Source organism: Neofelis nebulosa, chromosome 13 (assembly GCF_028018385.1).
Source record: "Neofelis nebulosa isolate mNeoNeb1 chromosome 13, mNeoNeb1.pri, whole genome shotgun sequence".
Lineage (NCBI taxonomy): Eukaryota > Metazoa > Chordata > Mammalia > Carnivora > Felidae > Neofelis > Neofelis nebulosa.
This window is the reverse complement of record NC_080794.1, coordinates 60,482,937-60,508,223: the sequence shown is the minus strand read 5'-3', so window position 1 is coordinate 60,508,223 and position 25,287 is coordinate 60,482,937. Positions and strand designations below refer to the sequence as shown.

The 25,287-nt window shown below is 44.3% G+C and overlaps 1 protein-coding gene and 1 long non-coding RNA gene across 2 annotated transcripts in view; one reads left to right on the top strand and one right to left on the bottom strand.

The window, feature by feature from the left end:
- The window catches only part of PIK3AP1 (phosphoinositide-3-kinase adaptor protein 1), a 122,047-nt gene that overhangs the window by 41,531 nt on the left and 55,229 nt on the right, over nucleotides 1–25,287 (top strand). The window contains exons 3-5 of the mRNA XM_058697332.1: nucleotides 19,321–19,457; nucleotides 22,400–22,544; nucleotides 24,765–24,907. Coding sequence (XP_058553315.1) covers nucleotides 19,321–19,457; nucleotides 22,400–22,544; nucleotides 24,765–24,907 — 425 coding nt within the window. The remainder of the gene's footprint in view (nucleotides 1–19,320; nucleotides 19,458–22,399; nucleotides 22,545–24,764; nucleotides 24,908–25,287) is intronic.
- LOC131493150 (uncharacterized) lies at nucleotides 5,817–18,810 on the bottom strand. The gene is made up of 4 exons (XR_009252489.1): nucleotides 18,724–18,810; nucleotides 13,843–13,991; nucleotides 6,381–6,507; nucleotides 5,817–5,904 (listed from the first exon to the last, which is right to left on the bottom strand). It is a non-coding gene; the product is annotated as an uncharacterized LOC131493150 (long non-coding RNA).

Sequence of the window (25,287 nt, the reverse complement as noted above, 5' to 3'; positions counted from 1 at the left end):
TTGCCCACTTCATATGAGTGAGCATTCTTCTCTTCCCCTACAGGGGTCTGTGTCTGCCACCCCCACTTTTGGAAAATTGCTGAACCCTGACCAAAGGGGAAATAAACCATATTGTGACTGCTGGATTTGCAAAACACAACATACAAAGGGCCTCCAGTATGGAGAGGAAAAGTAAAAAACAGCAGGGTCTGGTGGCTTGCGAGCTGCCGGTGGGAGGGGCACAGAGGCTGAGGGGCATAGCCAAGTGGTGGACACAGGGTGTTTGGATTACAGGGAAGCAGTTTCAATCTGTTGTAACCCCTTTTGACACCCACCTTCTGTAGTCCATATTATAAAAATAATAGTTTTATTATTTTGACATAAAAGTTGTAATAGAAGATTGACTGTGCCTTAAAAGCAACACACTTTCTCCATTTGAATTTATCCCCGTGGCAGGCCATTTGCAAACACTCCTGTCTCCCCTCTGAGGAGATGTGAATCACTTGGGTAGATTTTTCTTGATTCGTATCTCAGTGTTGATTAGGTTTCTAGTGGTTCCTATAATTAAATATAAAATAAGAGTGAAAACTGTACTTTTGCACTCATGCCTGTGATTCTGAACCAGGAAGTGTGTTCTGATCCTGCATACCTCGTACTGCACTTCTCCAGACTGGGTTTGTGGGGGAGAAATATTCCCAGGGGGTCAGAGGGCCACAAGGCCGGTGGGATGTCACTCAGAGTGTCAGTTCTGGACAGGGCCCCTGAAATCAGATTGTGTTGTCCTCCTCTGTCTTAACACAGAGGAGGACAACTGGGACTGCGAATGTGACTCATTGGGGCCAGGTGGTTAATGGATCGTTGATCTGAGGCTGGAAGTGTGAGAATGCCCAGGTTTTACTTCAGGGTATCATTTTTTAAGCATTTCGATTTGCAAGGACACCAAACCTGATTGATTTTTCAATTGATGAGAGTGATCGATGCAAAGGCAATCAAGGCAATGCAAGAGCCAAAGATGATGTGGAGAAGCTAATTACTAAGCTTGTAAGTATTTTTATGTGTAATGGGAGCAGAAGATGGTCCAGCCAGCATTTTTTTCCTGATGATGGGAATTCTCTGTCCTGGACATTGGGTATGCCTGGTGCCAGGTTGGCCCAGCACTTTCGTAGCTCTGGCTGAGGAACCAGAAGGGAGAAAGAAGCCACATTCAGAGCTGGGCTCAGTGTTCATGTTGGAGTCCATATGAGCAAGTGGCCAGCCTGTTTACTGCTGTGAGGCTTTCTTTACTTCCACTTCAGAGAGTGACCTTCCCTCCCCTCAGATGGGAAGGCCTAGTTCATCTTGGTGGGGAAGGTTCAGTGAGTTCCTTTATGTTGCACCCTTGACTTTCCAACCTCTGGTGGAAACAAGACAGCTGTGTTGGATTCTAGCTCCAACACAGAAACTTAACATTTCCTGAAAAAGTCTCTTTAAAACGGAAACTTATCATTCTGGAACATAACAGTTTGATCAGCTGTATCACACTGTTAATTATTAAACAAAAATCAATATCTTTTTAGCTTAATTTTGACTCTTTTCAGTTAGAAAAACTGAAGGTCATGCGGTCAAAGACAAACCCCCCCAGAAATCCTAATGTGTGCTTTTGGTGACCTTCTGGGAAATAGGAGTTGGTGAAAGACCTCTGAGGTGGTGGTGGCAGAAGTAAGAGGGTGGTTTCCTATTTGTCTGGGGGCTCCTTTCCTTGTTGGTTCTTAGTTGTTACTGCCACCAAGGCACAAGGGTCAGCAAGGTTGGGAGAGACCAAAGGACTGGGGCCACAACAGCTATATGTGCTTAGGTCATAGACAGCCCAACACGTGGACACTCTGTGACCCCAATCAGATGTAGGGGCCAGAAACCAGCAGTAGCCAGGCAATGACCACTACCAGAAAGCTGGCCAAGGTTTTAAGATAACAATTAAGATCACAGAGTCAAAGGCAAGCAAGGAGTCCCCCAAACAGGTACTCAGAATGTATGTAGCAGTGCAGAGTCATGTTTCTCAGAGCCCGGGGTGATCCTGTTCTTGGGGAGAAGGTATGCTAGCCGTACTTTCCTTTAGGGGCAGACAGCTGGCAGGGGACAGGGGATGACACTGCAGACAAACCACAGCAAGTGGAAGAGAAGAGAGGGGTGTGTGGCTATAGATGGATTCTGGCACGCTACAACCCATCTTGGCTTCCCTTCCAGGAAATAGCCAAATGGGGAAGTCCCTGTGACCTTTCATTTGTAGACAAACTGGTTTGGTTGTTTAAATTGTGATTCCGCCTACCCATGGTTCTAGACTTATGTGCCTTGTCCTTTATAGTAGGCTCACAAGATTCAAATACAAGTATGCAACAGTGGGGGCTGTTTTCATGTCCTAATTGTAAATAGAAGTACTTCATTGTTAATAGTAATAATAGGGAAATGGCAGCTGCCTCTTCTTAAGCACTTGCTATGTGTCAGGCACCGTGTACGACAGTAACAATCCTGAGAGATAGGAATTCTAATTTCCATTTTGCAAATAAGGAAAATGAGGCCTTGAGAGGTCAAATAACTTGCCTAAGGTAACCAGCAGGTGAGAACTGGGATTCAGCCTGGATTGTCTGGACCCTGAATCCAATGCTCTTAAGAACTACCATATATGTGGCAGCCATGAGAACGCACCTGGCAGACCTCCAGCTGAGTGCAACTGAGCAAACGCCCCAGGGCTACATTGTGAACCCATCACGACATTTGACCAAGGCTCTGCTCCCCCACTGGCTGCTCCCAGCCAATGACTGAGCATGGCAGTCTGGCTCTTGGGAGACATGGAACTCTTCCAGTGGCCACCTTCAGCTCAAGAACTCCTTGAGAGGCTTGCAGAACTTTCCTTAGACTGCTCAGTGGTCTAGGATGCTTCCACCCGTCCCTCCTCCATCTTTATTTGGGCTCAGACCATGTGACGGTTTTCCCAGCCCCCACCCCCCCCCCCCCGCCACCACTTTTCTGCCATGGGTACTTTCCTTGCATGTTTAATTCCATTTTAGTGTTTGTTTCTCAGAAGACCTGGACTAACACAGTGTACCATGTCGAATTTTCAGGGCAGCTTGGTTCAGCCTGCTAGCATAAACTGGGGTGGGGGTGGGGGCAGACAATTTCCTGTTTTTCCAGATTCCACACTAAAAGCCCCATGACACAAAGCCCTGTATTGGTCCTCCCTGCTGTATTTTCCCCCTGATAGTTACTTAGGTGATCAATCTTATGTTATTCATTGATTCATCCATTCATGTAAGAAGCATTTATTGATTTTCACTATATTCTAGGCTCTGGGGATCCAAAGATGAATGTCAGGGAATCTGCCCTCAAAGGAATCACAGTCTAGTAGAAGAACAATTTGGTCAACAGATAAACAACATTAATTGCTAATGACTCTCCAGTGCTTACTCTCTGTCACGCACTCTCTAGGCGTTTTATATGAATCAAATCATATACTTATAATTACTATGTGAAGTAGGTGGTATGATTTTGTCCATTTGCACATGCGACAGCTGAGGCACAGAGAGGTAAGTGGCAGATGGGAAGTGGCAGAGTTGGGGTCTGAACGCAAGCAGAGCCCTTGCACTCACTCCTCTGCTACACCTGCCCCTGACCTTACCACCTGTTCTGAGAGTGTGACCATGCCTGGGGAGCGCAGGCTTCCCCCCATAATAAAAAATCTCCATCGATCACCACAGTGAGAACAATCTCATGAGCAAGCTGGTGGGTGCAGGATGCCTGTTCTGTTGTAGAGATTCATGGCTTGCTGCCCGTGCCTGGGAGTAGCTGAGTCTCTGTTGTTTCCTGTCTCCTTGGCTACCTGGAGTATCCCTGGGCCACCTAACACTCACTTCCTGGGTCACATCTGATTGTCTGGCTCTGGACAGATGCAGAGGTAACACTCCTACTCATTTCTACATGGAGACTTGTTTTGTAGGAACTTTCATTCGGTAAATGAGTAGTAACAAAAATAACAAATACTTACCTTTGTCTAGGACTTTCAGTTTTCTAAGGGCTTCTGTGTTTGTCAATCCCAATACGCCTGTGCCCAGGCCAGGCAGGTATAAATATTTTCATTTTAAAGGAGAGGGAATTGAAGCTTAGAAAAGTCATGATTACCCAGTCAATGATAGCAATGAGCAGTGGGACTTGAATCTAGGCCCCTGCAGTTTTGCTGACTATACTCTTCCAGAACCCCACCAGCAGCTGCATTTATGTTACTAGAAAATAGTATATAATATCTATAGAGCCATGCCTTTAGTAGCACAGGTTTTAATTACTAGGGTGAGGGGCAAACAGCAGCCCCTGGGCTGAGTTTCTATTTTGGCCCATTTGTTATTTTGTTTTTGTTTTTGTTTTTAATTTTTTAAATTTTGTTTAGAGAGAGAGAGAGAGAGGGAGGGAGGGAGGGAGGGGCGGAAAGAGAGGGAGAGAGAGAGAATCCCAAGCAGGCTGTGCACCTCTACTGCAGAGCCCGATGCAGGGCTTGAACTCATGAACCACGAGATCAACACCTGAGCCAAAACCAAGAGTCGGATGCTTAGCCGACTGAGCCACCCAGGCTCCCCGTGTAGTTTTTGTAAAGCTGATCGCTGAGAAGCATACGCCCCCCTCAGCTTGACCCTGCTGTGAGTTCAGATGCAGCGTTTCGGGGTGAGGAGGGAGAGAAAGTTACCCTTCCTAAAAACGGAAAGTGAAAATGACCAGTCCAGTTTCCCAGTTTTAGCTGGTTAGGACGCTGTCAGCCACAGTGGGGGCAAGTAAACCTCACCTCAGCCTTTCCTGCAAGTGTGACAGTGGAATGGTAGAAAAAAGAAAAGGAGTTTTCTTCACAATTTCCTAAGCTCATTTCTATTAGCAAAAGTTGCTTGGGGTTCCTGGCTGGCTCAGTTGGTTAAATGTCTGACTTCGGCTCAGGTCATGATCTCATGGTTCTTGAGTTCTAGCCCTGTGTCGGGCTCTGTGCTCACAGCTCAGGGCCTGGATTCTGTTTTGGATTCTGTGTTTCCCTCTCTCTCTCTCTGCCCCTTCCCCAGCTCACACTCTGTCTCAAAAAGAAATAAACATTAAAAAAATTTTTTTTTCCTTTGGTCTCCCAGTTCTTGGCCGGGTGAAAATAAACTGTATTTTTGTGGCCTGCGCCAGACAAAGCCCATTTGTCTGTCCTCACACCAGTAAATCTAGACATCAATGTCTGTTTAGATTAGAATTGATTTCTGAACCAGGAAACTCAGAAGAGGCTGTTTAAAGAGTAGTTATTAATGGCCTCATTACAAGCGTATGTCCTGCCATTTGAACGAAATTTACATAGAGAGAGGAAGCACATTTATAAGTATCGGAAAGAGGTGAAGAAAGAGGAAGCCTTCATGGGGGCTGTGGTACCTCCTGCTTTGTTAGCAACACTGGGGTTTCCTGAAGGATGAAACAGGGGCTTACAGGCCTCCAGCCCTGAGAGCCCTCCTGGTGGAGAGCCTTCTCCCCAGGGGTGGATTTTGGAATGCAGGTATGGATGACGCTTCTTAAGGATTTTGATAAACTTGGCCCATGAAAGCTGTGCTTGGAGCATCCCCAGAGATGCTGGATCCAGGGTAGAGGTGGGTTTCTGCAACCCTTCCCAGATTTATCTCAGAGACTGGTTGAGGGACTTCTGTCTGTGGCCAGGGAGAAGCTCACCCCGGAGGAATTATTCCTCTCCTGGGGTCATCTTTCGTGAGATCAATTGTTCCTTCAGACTGAGAACTGGTTAGGAAATGGGAACCTTGAGTTCTAAATCTGGTTCTACCATTAAACCCACTGCTGATGACCTAGGGCGAGTCATTTCATGTCCTTGTGCCCTCCGTTTTCCATCTGCAAGGTGGAGACAGTCGTGTTTGGCACAGGTAGCTGAGGACACTGAAAGGAACAAATGAGAACAAATTAAAAACTTCTGAGGCACTGGGTGGTGCGAGAACTCCAAATAACCCTTGGCTTCTTGGATGAGGACGGAGCAGTTTGGGTCTGGTACTCAGGGGGGTTTCCTGCAGGTTGAACTTGGGAGAGGGCTGGAGAGGCCCAGCAAGGCTGGGGGGCAGGAGAGGCTGTCAAGCTCACTTTGGTTGTCATGGCAGCCTCATCTGTGGGGCTATTTTTATTCAAGCTGAAGAGCAGGTAGGGTGTGTTGGGGAGGGGAAGGAAAGAGCCGTCATCTTTCGCTTTAAAGCAAAACAAAACTAACACTTTGACCAGTTCATTTAGAGTCACTGGGTGGGGGCTGGATAGAGATCTGAGAGTCCTGAGGTCTCCTCTTCTCCCGTCCAGCACCCTTATCCTGAACTTGAAGGGGGGCCAGGGGAATTAACCTGGTGAAGGAAGGAACAAGGACTCCTTACCTATGTGAGCTGGAGAAGACTGGCGTTGATGTAGAGTCCTGATCAGAACCCTCTACCTTGCGCTGCATATCCACCGGCGTGTAATGAACCTGGGCCACCTCAGGAATCTGCGGCTGGCACAGAACATCTGGATGGCAAAGCAGGTTGAATGTGACAGGTGAGCTGGCCTGTGTTGGGAAAGTCAGCAACACCGACCACCTCAGGAAGTCAGCCTGGGTTTATGGGAGGAGTGGACTCATTCTTGCTCCTCCTTTCTATTGCTTTCTCCTTGTTTCCAGGGAGGCAGAGTGCCACCATGAGTTTATTGAAAGTCTGAGTTGGGGATATGCCCGCAGGACTCCCTGCCTTCCCTTTTTAACATCACAAGGATGAGATGATAAAGGCGACATGGCCAACGATTGATATCACTTTAATGAACTCATTCTAACTCTAAATAATCTCTAAACCATCGTCACCTCCCCCCACCCGACTTTAATGCCAGTAAGATATGTGGTGGGTAAGGCATTCCTCCGGCTCCTCCTACCGCCATTCAGACTGATGACTGTATGTGACTCTGTCGGGGGGTTGGTGACCTGTAGCTTGGGTATACTTGTTACTGGGTTGGGAGCTTTTTAAGAGAAAGGGGTTCATCGGACAGGAAATTCAGTACCCACTAACCAAGGTGGGTGAACAAGTGGGGAGAAAGACCCATGGGTGATGACTAAAATGAATAAGCCCTCTTGATGTTTGCCAGGAAGCGGGGGGTTACAGAAACCCAGAACCTGAGTCCCGCCATTACAAGCCTCTCACCTCGCCCCAGAATCCACATGCTCTTGCAGGGAGCAAAGCCTCCTTTATTTGGATGCACACATTTGGAACTTGGGGACGAGGCTAGGCCTCAGGTCTCCCTCTGCGTTTTCTAAGGACATAATAACCATAACCCTAATTTTCTAAGCTCATAGCGTAGAAACAAAATACATGGTAGGAGAAATGTTTAGTCTACTTGAGAATCATTTTTGTAAGCATTTTGTGAACCATGCTTGTGGTATATTCTCAGACATCAGGTTAATTATAGCATCTCATTCGTTCGAGAAAGCGATAGAGCAGGATGTTGGCTTGGCAACAGTTTGTTAGCCTCCAGTTTATGTTTTCTTATTTATTTGGAGGCACTGTTTGCTCCACACTGTTTGTGTGTTGGGTGGTCAGCCACTCCCCTTCTTGATTCTGACCAAGATTTACAAAAGAGCTGACATACTCTGCTTGTGTGTCTGGAATTATTTTGAAAAACAAGCAAAGTTCGTCCACTTTTAGAAAAATGAAACTATGTTTTCAATCTATATTTTACAGAATGGCCTTTTCTCCTGAGTAGTGTTGCTGACAGGTCTTTGATACACAACCAAAGTCCCTGAAATGGCATTCAGGGCCCTCTCATTCCCTTTCCCCTCTTACCCCATATAGAAGGTACCCCCACAGTGCTTCCTGTAGCTCAAACGCATCATTTGCTGTGAAGCCTTTGTGCCCTTAATCGTGCCTTTACCTCTGCCAGGAAAGTCGCCCTGACCCCCCTGCCCCCATGTCCGCATTCTCTGTGCCTTTCAACTCCATACCTGTCATTTCTTTGGGGATGTCCTTTCTGCTTTGATCCTCTAGTGGCCATAAACTGTGTTTTATTGATAAATTCCTGCTTTTCCCTCATGAGGTTTATTTATTTATGTATTTATGTATTTATGTATTTATGTATTTATTTATTTATTTATTTATTTTTAAGTTATTCCTGTTCTCATTTGTCTCTGGAGGTTGAGAGCAGCTGTCCTGTGTTTTTTGCCTGTGTGATCCCCCCACTGCCAGGGAAGACAGAAATGTTCTCACCCCTGCATTTCTTGGGGGTCCTAAGATATGCTTTGAATATTTATTATTCATTGATAGGCAATGACTATATGTGGAAGGAATAAAGGAAAGAATTATGAATTACTTTATTAATTTAAATGGAAAATGTACCTTCTTCACCAAAGGGTCATCTCAGCATCCAGCTACTATTTGAATCAATTAAAGAAAGTTAACCTGCCTTCTTCATCCCTCAGGAAGGTTTTCTCAACTTCTGAAACTTCTGTTCTATTTTTCCTGCACCAGCACATTTTAAACACTTAAAACATAACTTACTTCATGTTGTTGTGGTTATGGTCTCACCACACAGGCTGCTGCTTGCTGGTAAGGGATTCCATAGTTCTGTCATGTTTTTCCCATGGAGCTTCCTCTTCCCAGTTCAGCTGTAAGCTGAAGGCCAAGACTGTGGAGGACACATTGTATAGTCCCCAATGGGACCCATGTCTAACATGTTCAGTAGGTGCTTCCTAGGTCATCTGGAAGCTCAGGCTTCGGAAAGCTTTATGTCAGGCTTTCAGGCATAGTCGTTTTATGGTTTCAACATTGTAGCTTAGGTAGGACGGGTGAAAATCGTAATAGTTGAGAAATGTCATCCTGACATTGGAAAAGCCACTGGAAGTTTCTCCAGACTTCAGGCAACTCTCTATATTCCTGCCTCACCTGTGTGATGGTTAAATTTGCATCCCTGACCCAGGATGCAAATGCAGAGAGAATATGGCCGCTTTCATTCCCGGACCCCGCTACCTGGGTTTCGTGGCTATTCATGTCTGCATCCTTCCAAGAAATCTTTGAGTTTCTTCACTCTTTTCTTTTAACAGCTGCACTGGAAATCTTGGACATAACTGACGATCCTCTCCTATTTCATTCTAGCCCAGGGACACACATTCCCCGGTGACCACAATTGGAGTCGCCCTAATGATCATTTCTGTTTCATGCCATTTGGGGCTATATTGGTAGAAAGCTTTTCATTCTCTGCTGAAATGTATCGCCTTCATTTCTTTCTTTGTTCACTTTGTTTTTCCTTCTCATCCAAAACTTGGATTCAGTATGTTCATACTTAGGTCTTCTTCCTCTCTTCCTCCCTTTACTTTACCTTATTTTAAAAATTACTGATGAATTTAGCTTAACAAAACGGGAGCAGTACAGCATAATTCGCCTTTCTTCAAACTTCAGTCACGTGAGAATTATCAACATGGCTTTTGATTTATCTTTTTCAACAGTTTTATTGAGATATAATTCATATGCCGTGCAGTTCACCCATTTAAAGGGTAAAATTCAATGGGTTTTTTGGTTTGGGTATATTACATTATCAATTTTTTAAATGTGGCAAAATATGATATATATTTGCCATTTTAACCAATTTTAAATATACAATTCAGCGACGTTAATGACATTCACAATGTTCAACCGCTATCTATTTCCATTGTACTATTAACACTATTTTGTGGGTGTCTGGCCAATTCAATTGGTAGGGCATGTGACTCGATCTCAGGGTCATGAGTTCAAGCCACACACTGGGCATGGAGCCTACTTAAAAACAAAAAAAAAACCCCAATATTGTCTTTGAGTCATTTCATGTTTTTTAAGTAAACTTACCTTATTTAAAAAGGGTGTTTTTAGTTTAGTTTTTATTTAGAGAGAGAAAGAAAGAAAGAGAACATGAGGAGGGGAGGGGCAGAGAGAGAGGGAGAGAATTTCAAGCAGGCTCTGCACTGTCAGCACAGAACCTGTTGCAGAACTCAAACCCATGAACCTCGAGACCATGACCCCAGCCAAAACCAAGAGTCAGACCCCTAACCGACTGAGCCTCCCAGGTGCCCCTATGTAAATTTATTTTAAAAGGAAATTTTGGGGCGCCTTGGTGGCTTAGTCAGTTAAGCACCTGACTTCAGCTCAGGTCATTATGTCATTATGTGAGTTCTAGTCCCACATTGGGTGAGCCAAGCTTCTTTCTCTTTCTCTCTTCCTCTCTCTCTGTGCCCTTTGTGGGATCCTCTCTCTCTCTCCCTCTCTTTCTCTGCCCTCGCTCACTTGTTCCCTCTCTCTATCGATTAAAAAAAAAAAAAATGAAACTTTGCCACTATAATTGAAAAACCAGAATCTTTTAATGTTGAAAAAGGTAACTTTAAAAATAAAGACAATATGGGGCGCCTGGGTGGCGCAGTCGGTTAAGCGTCCGACTTCAGCCAGGTCACGATCTCACGGTCCGTGAGTTCGAGCCCTGCGTCAGGCTCTGGGCTGATGGCTCGGAGCCTGGAGCCTGTTTCCGATTCTGTGTCTCCCTCTCTCTCTGCCCCTCCCCCGTTCATGCTCTGTCTCTCTCTGTCCCAAAAATAAATAAAAAACGTTGAAAAAAAAATTAAAAAAAAAATAAAATAAAGACAATAAAAATCAAACAATGGTATTAAGTTTTACTGGATACTTGAGCCTACAGAAGTCTGTGGGGTTAAGGCCTTGTTCTCACCATTGTACCAAGGGAGAAAAAGAAAAGCATGTGAAAGAGCTATTAAAGGCATCCTCTTATCATACCAGGTCTTCTTGATATAGTGGGATTGAAAGAATTGAAAGGGGATTGCTTTCTACCATGTGGTTCAGTGTCACTGAATATTTGCTGTTCACTTTGGAATCATCTCCTGTACACCAGGTTATGTGGGTCACAGTGTGGAAAACACTGTAAAAGTGCACAAGAGCATGGATTTGGGGGTTAAATTTTCACACAGCAAGCACTTGAATGATTTGGACAACTTGCTTAAATTTCCGTGCCCTAGTTTTCACATCTGTGAAATGGGCAGAGTCATATCAATCTCTTAGTTGTGATAAAATGGAATCTTATATGTTAAGGGTCTTGCCTGGTTCCTGGCGTATAGTAAATGCTCAACAAATGTGTATTTTTTTTAAGTTTATTCATTTTAAGAGGGAGATAGAGAAAGCACAAGTGGGGGAGGGACAGAGAGAAGGTGAGACAGAATCCCAAGCAGGCTTTGTTCACGCCATCAGCACAGAGGCTGATGTGGGGCTCAAACTCATGAACAGTGAGATCATGACCTGAGCTGAGATCAAGAGTTGGACACTTAACTGGCTGAGCCACCCAGGTGCCCCCAAATGCGATTATTTTTAAGAATGATCCTTGTTTATAGTTCTCCCAAAGTTTAGCATTACCTTACAAAGAAAAGTTAGCTTGTGTATTCTGAAGAAACTCTCCAAGATCAGCAAACACCATTCTCTGGCCCTCCTGCAGACTATCAAAATACCATAGTCCTGACTGAGTGCCAGACAATGTGCAGGAAAAAGACAGCAAACTTAATGGTCTGAAAACTTAATTGGGAAGTAAGAGAGTGCAGCCTTGCATCAGAGGCCCCTTGAACTTGCAGGATCCTGGCTGGTTCCATTGATGTTCAGTGTCTCTTGACTTAAACCCCATTCTCAGGATGTGCCTATTGGTCCCGGTTGCAGGTCACAGCACACCTAACCCAAGGCAGCATGGCTCAGAACAAGACAGCATCACCAGGCATTGGTGAGCAAAAGCCCACATTGTGTCTCATGAGTTGCAGCCACAACCCCACACCAGGAATAGCAGGTGACAGCTGCTTCCTGCCTTGGACCCATCCAAACACGAGGCCAGACACAGACCCCTGGGGGTGAATTCCCGCTTGCTTGCTTACTTGAATCCTTCAGGCACATGTTTCCATCTATAAAATGAGAATAGGGTCTTGATTCCTATCTCCTAGTGTTTTTGTAAGTATTAAATGAGATTAAGACTGTTAAGCAGTCACCACAGTATTCAATGAATGGTAACTTTTATTGTTATTATTAGTAGGAAGGAGTCTGTCACCAATCAATCCTCTGACCTAGTATGAGTGGCTCCACGTGGTGCAGTGGGGGTACAGGTGAATACATATATGCATTTCATTTAAAATTCATAGCTTGAAAAAATGTTTATTTATTTGGAGAGAGAGAAAGAGAATGTGTGAGCATGTGTGAGTGGGGGAGGGGCTGAGAGCAAGGGAGAGAGAGAGAATCCTAAGCAGGCTCCAGGCCCAATGAGGAGCCCAAGGCAGGGCTTGATCTCATGACTGTGAAATCATGACCTGAGCTGAAATAAAAAATGTGATGCTTAACCGACCGAGCCACCCAGGTGCCCCTAAAACTCATGGTGTTTATAGACCCAAATAATGTATAGACTCCTTCACAGATGGAAAAAAACCCATTATTCTGATGTTGTTTAACTATGTATTAACATATTCTTTACGCTTAGGCTCAGTATTCTTACGCTTAGTATTCTTTCCCAACTCTGAAAGCAGAACATGGGCAAGATACAAATATAGGTATGAAACAAATAAAAGGCATACTGACTATATTTATTTCATCAGATGATGCTGGTTTATTGAGGAAGCATCATGAACATGGCACGAGGCTGTGGTGCTCACTGATTCCATTGAGGGGGTTGCTGCAGCTCCCCTGTGTTATTTTGGGACTTGGATCTCCCACCGCATTTCTCTATATGAAGTAGTGTACAGGGAGACCCTCTGGTGTTCATGTGGCACAAATGCCTCCTCTGCACATTGCCCTGCCCCCTCTCCTCTTTGCTCATTAGCCTCTGACATTCAGAATAGCACAATCTAGCTGCAAAATGATTGCAACCCACCCCCTCCACACACACACAGACACCACAATCCTATGGCAGGACCCAGTTATAACATGGTCATCTAGATAACTTGGAACATGTTTGCCTTTTACTTTAAAGGCATTATCATCTAAATTTAAAGCCCAAGCACAGATTCTCATAAGGACTATAGGGGAGGACTTCTGGCAGATACCAGTTTGAGAAACATTGATTCACATCCTCCCTAGATCCCCAAAGAATTTGGAGCAGCCTCCAAAATTAAACACAATATTAAAGACAAATAGGCATGACCAAAGACCTGGGTGAGAGTGTTAACAGCAGTTAAGAACCAAAATGATGACCGAACTGTCCGGAAGTAAGGGCAAAAAGTGAAATGCACCATGTTAGCCTGTTCTTGTGGTCTAGTAAGAGAAAACAGGCAAGTTCTCTGAAGAGACAAACTTTTCCTGCCACTGAATCCTAGGAGTATTTGCCACATGGATCCTTTATAGATAAGACTTTATGTGTGTGTGTGTGTGGGGGGGGGGGCAGATGTACAAAGGAAGTCTTTTTTTCTATGATTTCTCCAGAGTTCCTGTGGACCTCGTAAAAGCTGAGAAAATATTGTTCAATTTTAAAGCAGTGAGGATACTATTGGTGTCTTAATAGTACTTTACATTGTGGGGGGTCCTTGGGGTTTTCAGAATGCCTTCACTCAAACATTTATTATTTGAGTCTCAGGACAGCAAAGGTGGTATTATGAGGGCACCTGGGTGGCGCAGTTCGTTTAAGCATCCGGCTTCGGCTCAGGTGATAATCTCACAGCTCATGGGTTCGAGCTCCTCATCAGGCTCTCAGATCCTGTGTCTCCCTCTCTCTGCCCCTCCCCTACTCATGCTCTGTCTCTCTCTGTCTCTCCAAAATGAATAAACATTAGAAAAAAAGGTGGTATTATCTTCAAGGTGGGGAGGGGTCACAAGGGATCTGCATACTTACGTGGCAAAGCTTGGTGCCATGTCACTCTGTCAGGTGGGTTTCAGGGGTGCTTATGTCTGGGTTGGCATTTCCTTCAAAGGAAACTTTGGATTTGCTGAAGTGGTTGGCCTGGCCCAGTCTGTAGTACGCTGTGGAAGAGGCAGATGTGGCTGAAGAAACGCAAGCGATAGTGTTGTCAATCAGCGGCTCCAGAATCAGCCGGCAGAATGAATGGCATCCTGCCTGACTTCCTGAAGTGAATTAGCTGCTGGGAGTGAATTCATTTCAGGTGACTAAATGAATAGACCTACTGGAAGGAATTGTTTATATGCCCCATCTGAATGCTGGGGAATATCTGCCAAGTGCCGCACTGTTAGGGTCAATCTCATTTATGCCAAGCTAGTGACATGATTAGCCAACGGAGTCAGTTGCTGCTTTTCTCTGTACCCCAACCCCCATTATCCAAGTGCTTTCTCATTGTGTAAAATAGGAAAACACATGGAAGGTTGGGAGGTAGGAAGGAAGGAGGAAAAGAGGGAGGGAGGGAAGAGGGGCCATGCACAATCCAAGGACAGATTTTCTTCTGACCTTTTAAATGTGTTTTTCTTTATATAGTTGATATCCGACACTATAAGATATATGATTCTATATCCTGCTTTTTTGCTTAACATAATATCATAAGCTTCTACTTAAAACTCTTTTTTTTTTTAACGTTTATTTATTTATTTATTTATTTTTTTGAGACAGAGACAGAGCATGAACGGGGGAGGGGCAGAGAGAGAGGGAGACACAGAATCGGAAGCAGGCTCCAGGCTCTGAGCCGTCAGCCCAGAGCCCGACGTGGGGCTCGAACTCACGGACCGCGAGATCGTGACCTGAGCTGAAGTTGGACGCCCAACCGACTGAGCCACCCAGGCGCCCCATACTTAAAACTCTTTTAAAATGATATTTTTAAATGTTCTTTCATCAGTTAGGTTGTTTTCCACTTTTCATGGATACGAAGAGTGATTTAGCAGACATCTTTGTTCATTGTCTTTCTCTACATTTTGAACATTTATTTTCCCCCTTAAGAGAGACTTATAGTAGAATTATGCGGCCAAAGGTATGAACACTTTAAAGACTTTCTCTTTCAGGGGCGCCTGGGTGGCTCAGTCAATTGAGAGTCTGTCTGATTCTTGATTTTGGCTCAGGTCATGATCTGGTTGTGAGATCGAGCTCTGTGTTGGACTCTGCGCTGAGTCTGGAACCTGCTTGGGATTCTCTTTCTCTCTGTATCCCTCTCCTGCTCATGCTCTCTCTCTCTCTGTCTCTCTCTGTCTCTCTCTCTCTCAAAACAAAACAAAACACCAAACCAAACCAAACCAAAACCAAAACCTTTCTCTTTCTTGGCATATGAACACATGCCTTTCCAGAAAGGTCTTACCAGTTTATACTTCCCTCAGCATCAAATGAGAGTGAGTATATTACCTCACCTTCAAAAGTTTCCTAACTCGAAAAGGTAAAATAGCAGTAAATGTAAAATGTTATTTTTATTTTATTTTCATGATCATTAGTGATAATGAATGATGGTTTATTTCTTTTTAGATGGGGAGTTAATTTGTATTTTTTTCCTTGGTGAATTATCTACTTATTGGGTATTTTAAAAGACATTTCTGTGATCTCTTCATATCTTAAGGAAATTATCCCCTTTGCTTGTTTATTTCTAATTTTAAACCAGTTTGTGACTTGCCACTGGATTTTTTGGTAACACTCTATTGAGACGTAATTCATATAATATACAAGTTACCCATTTAAAGTATAAAATTCAGCGAGGCTTTTTTTGGTATATTCACAGACTTTTGCAGCTATCACCACAATTCATTCTAGAATATGTTCATTACCTCAAAAAAGAAACTACATACCCCTTAGCTATGCTCCCCCAACTCCCTAGCCCCCACCAAGCCCCCAGCCCTAGGCAACCACTAATCTACTTTTTGTTTCTATAGATTTGCCTATTGTAGACATATCTTATATTTGGAATAAAAAAATATGTGGTCTTTTGTGACTGGCTTCTTTCACTCAGTATGTTTTCAATGGCAATATTTTATTCCTTTTTATGACTGAATAATATACCATGTTTTGTCTATCCATTCATCAGCTGAGGGACAATTGGGTTGTTTCCAATTTCACTATTATGACTAATGCCACCAAAACAATATGATTTAGATTTTAGGTTTTTAAAATGTTTTTTACTGAAGTTTTAAATTCATACCACCCTATTGCTTGTTTGGATTGTATTTCTTTTGTTGTTTAAGATTAATAAGTCTTTTCTCGAGCCAATGTTAAATTTTCACCCATATTTTCATCTTTTTAATTTTAAAAATCTGTTTTATTGTTCACTTCAGTCTATAATCCATATAAACTTTATTTGGAGGTATGTGAGAATTAGAAAGCATCGCAATAGTCCCTCTGTTTTCCCATCCCCGCCCCAAAATAGCTAAATTTTCCCAGCACCATTTCCTGAGTCATTCTTCTCACCAACCATTTTCTTTATACTGATTTTTAATGCTTTCTTTATCACATATTAAGTTTTTATGAGAATGAAGCTTGATTTTTGGGTTGTCCATTGAATTTAATTGCTGTTTAATTTTTTTTATAAATGTAATCTAAAATAGGAATACACTTTATTGTTTCTTAAACTTTAGTAAGAGACATAAAACATATATAATCTATGATTATTGATTTAGTCAGATTTTCTTCTTATTTTAAGACCATTTTGGCAATTAATATTTTTCTATAAAAATTGTACTGAAATCTAAAAAATTCTTAGCATGGAATTCACATCAGTGTGTTTCTAAAATTCTCCACATCTTTTATTATCCTGTCTTTCTCATTGGCATATTTGTATTTTCTCTGCTCTTTCCTTAATATTATTTACTAGAGCTCTGACTCTTTGGCTAGCTGTCTAATAATAGATCAGTAATTTGGGAGAAATGACATGTTCTTCTTTCTTGAAGCACTGGTAGACTGTACAATGGGTCTGTCCCAAGGAGCTTGTACCTGTATTGTAAATTAGAATAGAGAATTGGCAAAAGTTGGTGCTTGGGACTCGGCCGCTCAGGGTAGCATCTAAACAATTCTGGAACAATTCTGGGGAGCTTCTTGCAGTTTAAAGTAACTGATTGGAGGGGTGCCTGGGTAGCTCAGTCCATTAAGTCTCCGACTTCGGCTCAGGTCACGATCTCCAGGTTTTTGGGTTTGAGTCCCGCATCCAGCTCCGTGCTGACAGCTCAAAGCCTGGAGCCTGCTTTCTATCCTGTGTCTCCCTCTCTCTCTGCCCCTCCCCTGCTTGCACTCTCCTTCTCTCTCAAAAATAAATATATATTAAAATAATAATAATAATAAAAATAAAGTAGCTGATTGAGTGTTTTAACTCAATGAGGTTATTTTCTTTTCCAAGAAGAACCTCAGAAATGAAAAACAAATGGGATAGTTCAGGCATCTAATAATAAAATATTGAAGCTTGAGGTGATATTATATAATTACTCAGAAGACGAATATTAATCATCACTGATCTTTTTGGCTCTTTCCTTCACAAGGTCCCTTGGTGGCTGAGAGTTGCTTGGGTGGCATGTACAACTCTGTTCATGGGAATGGGTCCTGGCTGTTCTAGAAGTAGCCGATCAAGGACAGAAGGCTATCAGGAAGGGCAGATCCAGTGGAGAAAACGGCAGCCTCAGTTAATGGGTCTTGGAGAGCAGGGAGGCAGGGACATTACTTCAGTTAGCCTTGGAGGAGGATAATTAGCACTGAGAAGGGAGTCAGTAGGATTGGCAAGGACAAGAGAGATACAGAAGATCGTTGGCTCTGATGGCTAGTGAAAAATAGTATCACCCCCCCCCACCCCGCTTAAAACACCCAGAGTCCTTTGCCTCGTCTGTCAGCACTAAATTCTGCTTCGATTCCTGTTGTGCAAGCAAGGTCAGAGATCTGGCCGCCTCTGGCAGACCTTGTGGAATAGTGAGTCTTGAGAGAAATCACAGAGAGGGGAAGAGCAGCAGGAATCTGCCTCACTGTCACAGTCTGGGGCCGTGCATAGACATCTGTCAGCACAGATGTCAGGCTCTAGGATGAGACCGCTGGCCAAGGCTGTGGGGTTTTTAAGCTGCCTATCTGGGAAACCTCAGCCCTTTGCCCAGCCTGAGCGGGTCCTGGAGGTCGTTGCCCCACAGTTAGCAGCAGTAGGACGTGATGGTGCCTAGTCCCCTAACCCAGCTCCCCTATCTCAGCCTTCGCGGTCGTGGGAGCACAGCCTCTTCCCCTGTATGACCTGAGGTCTAGCATGCAAGCCTGTGGGTAGAGCTTTCTGTAGGACGTATTAGTGGCCTGATGTACCAGCCCAGCATTCTACTAGGACTGATTGCCGTGAGCTCTGCGGGAGGCCACCTCCTTCCCTGGGAGGTCAGCCTGCAGGAATCAGCCAAGATAACCCTTACCTCTCACTGTACCTGCCCTTTTAGACTGTGGGTTCTCCACAGGCAGGATCGATATCTTATTCATCTTCATGTCCTCTCAGTGCCTGACATGTTCGGCTGCTCTGTAAGTGATTTAGGAGTAAAGAAGAGATGGCCCAAGAAAGGGGCTGGATGAACCTTCCTTCTCCTCTTAACCATTCTTAACCATTTTGTCCTTCTTTGGGATCTTACAGAAGCTTTGGACTATCTCCAGAGAGTATAGGCCTGTGCGCACGCATGTGCGTGCACGCCCCCCCCCCCCCCCGAATAAAAATCTTGCACACAGCCTATCAATTGATGGATTCTGGTTAAGAGCCCCTGCCTTAGAGCTCCGGTAGGTTCCACTTACACCATCTCAGCATCATCTCACTCTGTGCCATGCCCCACACACCAGGACACCCCTCCTCACCTGCCTGAGCCTGTGCACAGTAGAGGTGTTGGCTGTGGCACCTATCTGGAACCCGGTTACACTGACCGGAGATTTGTTGAAAATGAATGCTTGTCACTGTTACTCCAGAGTGGGCACATCGGCTCTTCGTAACCCTGAGGAATAGTGGCTTCCTGGACAGCACAGTTTTTACTTGATGTTCAAAAGATGGCCTTTAAATGGACAGCTGATGCTTGACCCCACCTGAGGAGAAGGGTTCTCCTTTCCTCACAGCCACTAAAGCCAGCAGTGCAGGAAGTCTGGAGGCAAAGCTTCCAGAAGCCCACCGGTTGAGACTAGACTTGCCAGCCTTGGGCAGCAGCCTGTCTCAGACTTTTTGGCCTTCTTCTCAGCAGTCTTCCTCTTGCTGTCACCCTACCCTTGTGGCCTACCAGGTCATTGGCTTTTCCTCATTAGGTCCTCTTTCATGATTTCCTGAGTCACTCCCTTCAGCTTGTATTTATTTGACGTTCAGAGCCATTTCCTATTTGGTAACGTTAGGGGCTTTCGGGGGGTGGAACGTGCCCCAATAGTTCTCCTTCCTTGTGTTCCCATTCAGCGGTGTCCTTTGTTCCATAGATTCTGGCTGTGACTCAGTCACTGACACAGAGGCTGAAGACGATAAGGGGCCTTCCTACTTGAAGCAGCAGAGCCTACCGCCGCAGACTTCACCTGGGAACCTGATGGTGGTGCAGCCGGACCGCATTCGCTGTGGGGTAGGCGTTCCTGGGGCTGGTGGATCAGTGTCAGAACATGGCCTTTTCAGTGGATGCAGTTGTCATAGTGAAAGGAGTGGGGTTTTCCTGGTGCACCTCAGTGTAATCCCAGCGTTCCCTTGGGATTCCTCTGTAGACGAGCTGCCCTGAGAACCCCAGGACCTGGGCCTTGAGCACAACTCACTCCTTTAAGTCCAACAGAGGTGAGCTCAGGAATGTATGTGCCATCGATCTAAGACTGTGAGTTCCTAGATCAAAAAGATAGAGCATGTGGCACACATGAGCATTACCGGACACTTATGCCAGCCCTGGAGGTAGAGGCCTGGGTCTATTCCTGCCAGGGTAGTGCTGGGAGGAGGGAGATGAGGGGCATTTCGCGAGCTTGCTTCTCCATCAACCGACCACTGCTGTGCCCCACATGAGTCCCTTGAAGCTTGCTGGCTGAAACTTACCAAAGCTGATTGCTAAAGGGATAAGATAAATGCCAAAGCATAATGTGACTCACGTTTTCAGGGTGGGACATGTGTTAACAGATGACTTGATTGTGATGGCACAATTTATAGTCCATTGTCCTTTGAATCCTACCATCCTGTTGGTAGTTTTTTATTTCCTTATGGAAAATATGTGATAATTAGTTCAGGGCAGTAAAATACTTCCCTGTGGATACAAGCCCTTTGCTAAGTTTGCCAGCATGGTCTCCTAGAGACAAGAGGGTGTGTGAGCCTTGGCAGTGGGAAGTACTAGCTTCCTTGCACCAGTGAGTGGTTTTCCGTGCAGCCTGAGGCCACGAGGTGTTGAGCAAGGACTCCCTCCGTGGAGATTGCAAACCCCTGCTTTGGGTGAGCTTGAGCTCATAGACATGTTTGGTTTAGATTGCACAGTGTTTTAGCAATTAGGCATGAGAATCTGTTCCCAGCTTCCTTTGAATCAGAATCTGGTAATACCAGGCCTGAGGTGAGTGGCTGGGCCTAGCAGCCTGTTAGATGGGGCATGTATCCCCCAGTCCACTGTTCCCACCACTCACTTTTCTTTATTCTCAGCCCACTTCATGCTTCCTCCTTGTTGGCTAGCTCTTGGTGGGCATTCCAGCGTCTAGGCTGTCCATATGCCCGCCTGTCTTCCCCGCACTCTTCTCGTCCTGAGACCTGTGGTCTTTTCCCGAGACCAGGCTAGTGGGTACTTGTGGGTGAAGGCATTTGGAACTGAAGAATGGTGCCCTTGACATGCCTCCCTGATTCTCCAGACTTTTGTTCCTTCTCCCATCCTGGCCTCCAGGATTCTCCTTGTGGCCTGTCCTTGGTCTCTGGATCCTGGGGTGGCTGGATGGGGTTTGGGTCCTGACTGTCAACAGAGAAGAACACACTCATTCTCTCTGACTCCCCATGTTGCCTGGGAGAAGGAGCAGGTGGGACAGGGCCTTGGCTGCAGCCAGAGCCAGGTCAACCACAAACACATCCACATTCAGCCTCAACAGCCTCCAGAAACCAGAACCATGCTTCTCCTTCACCTGTTGTGAAGTAGTGGCCTTCATCATGAAGGGCTACTATGAGGACTTTTATTTTATTTTATTTTATTTTATTTTATTTTATTTTATTGTCCATTTCGAGAGAGAGAGACAGAGTGTGAGAGGGGGAGGGACAGAGAGAGAGGGAGCCAGAATCGGAAGCAGGCTCCAGACTCTGAGCTGTCAGCTCAGAGCTCAACCAACGGTTGAGGGCTCAAACCCACAAACCGTGAGATCATGACCTGAGCCAAAGTTAGACACTTAACCTACTAAGCCACCCAGGTGCCCCAAAGGACTTTATAATAGAATCTTAGGATGAACACTTGGGGATTAGCAATGACTGGAAATCTCTTCTTTCTCCGCTTCTCTTTGGAGGGCCTATCCTTACCAGTTCAAGTTTTGAGAGGCCCATTACCCACTTAACTAGCACAGTAAAACAAGACAATCGTATGTGGCTGGCCCAGCAAGAGATCTTAAAGCAAGGTAAAATAGCTATTCATAGGTTGCTCCATGCCTTAGGAAAATCAGTCCTCCAATAAGGCATTTTTCCCATTCAAGAACAGCATAAAGAGCAGAAGCCAAGAGGGCTTCTTCTGGCTGTTGCCTCTCACATTGTGAGGTGCATGTGAGTCACCTCGGGTGTCTTGGTAAAATTCGGACTTTGATGGTTCAGTAGATCCAGGAAGGGCCTGAGATTCTGCATTTCTAATGACTTCCAGTGCTGTTAGTCTGCTGGCCTCACTTTGAGTAGCCAGCCTACTCTCAGAATAGTGCTTCTTAAACTATCTGTGAAGATCCTTTTTATTTTGCTTTTTAAATTTTCTAATTCTGCCACGGGCTAATGCTTTTATAAAACACAATAAAAAAGAAATGCTGTAAAAATGAAATAAAAGTATGTATGAAATACAAGCCCCAGGTTTTTAAATTATTACATTAAGTTCAACAGACATAAAATTACTCCATCAAATTGCCGTAAAGGCTTATAAATGTTCACTCTCGGTCTTTGTAACTTGTCTTTTTTTTTTTTTTTTTTTTTTAATTTTTTTTTTTTTCAACGTTTTTTATTTATTTTTGGGACAGAGAGAGACAGAGCATGAACGGGGGAGGGGCAGAGAGAGAGGGAGACACAGAATCGGAAACAGGCTCCAGGCTCCGAGCCATCAGCCCAGAGCCTGACGCGGGGCTCGAACTCACGGACCGCGAGATCGTGACCTGGCTGAAGTCGGACGCTTAACCGACTGCGCCACCCAGGCGCCCCGTAACTTGTCTTTTTAAGACCCACAGCAGTTGTGCCCAGTGCTAGACTCCAGACCCCACCCTGCTCTGGGACAGCCTCTCTAGATAGAGCTGGGGATCAGGGAGCCAGGAGACCCTCTGCCCAGCACCCTAATAGGGTACCCAGGAGGAAGAGGGGACACTGACTGGTCTCCTGTTCCAGGCGGAAACCACTGTCTACGTCATCGTGAGATGTAAGCTGGATGAGAGGGTGACCACAGAAGCGGAATTTTCTCCTGAGGATTCTCCCTCATTAAGGGTGGAAGCCAAGCTGGAGAATGAGTACACCATTTCCGTGAAGGCCCCCAGTAAGTAGCCCCATCTACCTCCGGAAATTAGGCATCCTGTTCAGGAAGAGGCCCACTCTTACTTTCTTTTACTTGTCCTGTCTTTATTCAGCAATTGAGAAAAGTGACAGCCAACATTTGGATTTGGTTGTCATGTTCTATTTGAAGGAAAAGGAAGTTGCAGAAATGTACATGTGTGATGGGGAAAAAATAGATCTATTAAAATTTTTATCCTTATGAAGTAAACATATTAAAAATTTTTTAAACTAGAGGAAAGTAGAAAAAAGTCATCAGACTACTATACTGTCTTTTGCCCTTTGTTCACAAGTTTTAACAACAGTTGTTTTCAATATTCTGTTTTCCTTTATATAATCTTATATTTATTCTCTTAGCATTCTTTTACCCTGTGCTGTTACATGGACTTTGTAACTTACCATTTTTTTTTTTAATTTTTTTTAAATTTTTTTTTTTCAACGTTTTTTATTTATTTTTGGGACAGAGAGAGACACAGCATGAACGGGGGAGGGGCAGAGAGAGAGGGAGACACAGAATCGGAAACAGGCTCCAGGCTCCGAGCCATCAGCCCAGAGCCTGACGCGGGGCTCGAACTCACGGACCGCGAGATCGTGACCTGGCTGAAGTCAGACGCTTAACCGACTGCGCCACCCAGGCGCCCCGTAACTTACCATTTTATAACATACTTTTTCTGTTACAAAAGTAATGTGAGCTCAGTACCAAAAAGTTGAGGAATACAACCACCATAAAGGAAAGTAAATAGAAAATTGCCTATATGCCCACCTCAAAGGAAATCAGTGATTTCTGTATTTTTCTGAATCTGTGTACATAGCTCTGTTTTTTTATTTATTTTATTTATTTATTTTTAATGTTTTTATTTATTATTTTTGAGACAGAGAGAGACAGAGCATGAGCAGGAGAGGAGCAGAGAGAGAGGGAGATACAGAATCCAAAGCAGGCTCCAGGCTCTGAGCTGTCAGCACAGAGCCTGACGCGGGGCTCGAACTCACAGGCTGTGAGATCATGACCCGAGCTGAAGTCAGATGTTTAACTGACTGAGCCACCCAGGCACCCCTGTGTACATATCTTTGTATAGTCTCATCGGCCACTTTCATTACCTGGAAAATACCTTTGAGTATTTCCCCATGTTAATAAATATTCTTTTGCAACATGATGCTTAATGGTTATGAGGTAATCCATTGTACAGATGTATCATAGTTTTTAAGGCCAGTTCCTTGTGTTGGACCTATATTTTATAATCCATATTGTTTAAAGCTGCATAATACTCCATCGAAAAGAAGTGTCATCTTTCAATTTTCCATTTCCTCATTGTGTTCTGTATTTGCATAATTTCTGATTTCTTATTGTCTTCTTATTCTTTTAAGTTATGATATATTGAGCATCTTCATGCATGCATTTAGGATTTTTTCCTCAAGATGGAATCCCTTGAAATGATGGGCATTTTTAAGAATCCTGGAAATAGGGTTTAATTGCTTTCTGAAATATTACTTCTATCAAGTTTGCTATATCATCACCAACACTAGACATTATCATTTAAAATATCCTTGCTAATTTGATGTCTTTTTAAAGAGTAGCCCATTGTTTTAATTTGCATTTCTTTGATTATTAAAGAGGCTGAATATTTTTCCATGTTCTGTACTTGTTGCATTTCCTCTTTTGTGAATCAAATCTTTGTGGTTGGTGTATTTTTAATTTTTTCTTTCCTCCTCAAAACCCCTTCCTGTGGTGCCGAAGAGAGAGAGCACGTAGTAATGACAGCAACAGAGCAAGTGAATCAATTCTCCTGGCCCAGTGTCGTGGAGGCAGAGTTCCACCTGCCAGGATCTATCCCACCTTGTGCCAACCACTGACCTTTGTATAAAGTGCTTTAAACTCAGCTCCTCTTCCTGTTTATCATGGTACTGGGCCTAGTGTAGTGAATAAAACAGATGAAAATCTTCCAAAAACTCAACTGCAGACCCAGTGAGGACAATTCCTTTGACTCAGAGGCCTCCCAAGTACTGGTCTGCTCACTTCCTACTTCTCCCCTTCCCCTCACTTCTCTGTCCTCCACCTTACCTCCAAAATCTTTCTTCCAGCCCCCAGTTAATTTCTTTACCATTAAGGCGAATCCATGAACACTTTTCCCTGGAAACCTTGTTCTTCCTGGGTGCATTCATGGTGGTGTTTTGTTTTTGTTTTTGTTTTTCTTCTTCTTCTGTTTAGACCTTTCATCTGGGAATGTTTCTCTAAAGATCTATTCCGGGGAGTTAGTGGTGTGTGAAACTGTTATCAGCTACTATACTGACATGGAAGAAATTGGGAATTTATTGTCCAATGCTGCAAATCCTGTGGAGTTCATGTGTCAGGTAAGGATGTTGAAAGGAAACCTGAGTTTTCCGGGCACGTAGTTCCTTTTCATTTTTTAATTAAAAATTTTTTAAAAATGTTTTTAGTTATTTTTGAGAGAGAGAGTGAGAGCACGCATGAGCAGGGGAGGGGCAGAGAGAGACACACACACAAAATTCAAAGCAGACTCCCAAGTTCTCAGCTGTCAGCACAGAGCCCGACGTGGGGCTCGAACTCACAAATCGCGAGATCATGACCTGAGCTGAAGTCAGATGCTTAACTGACTGAGCCACCCAGGCACCCCTGGGTGTGTAGTTTCTGCTCATGGTTCTTCAGCTTCTAACCTGCTGGATGGGAGATAGCTGGGGTTAAAGTCTGACCTTCTTCCCTTTTGTGTTCA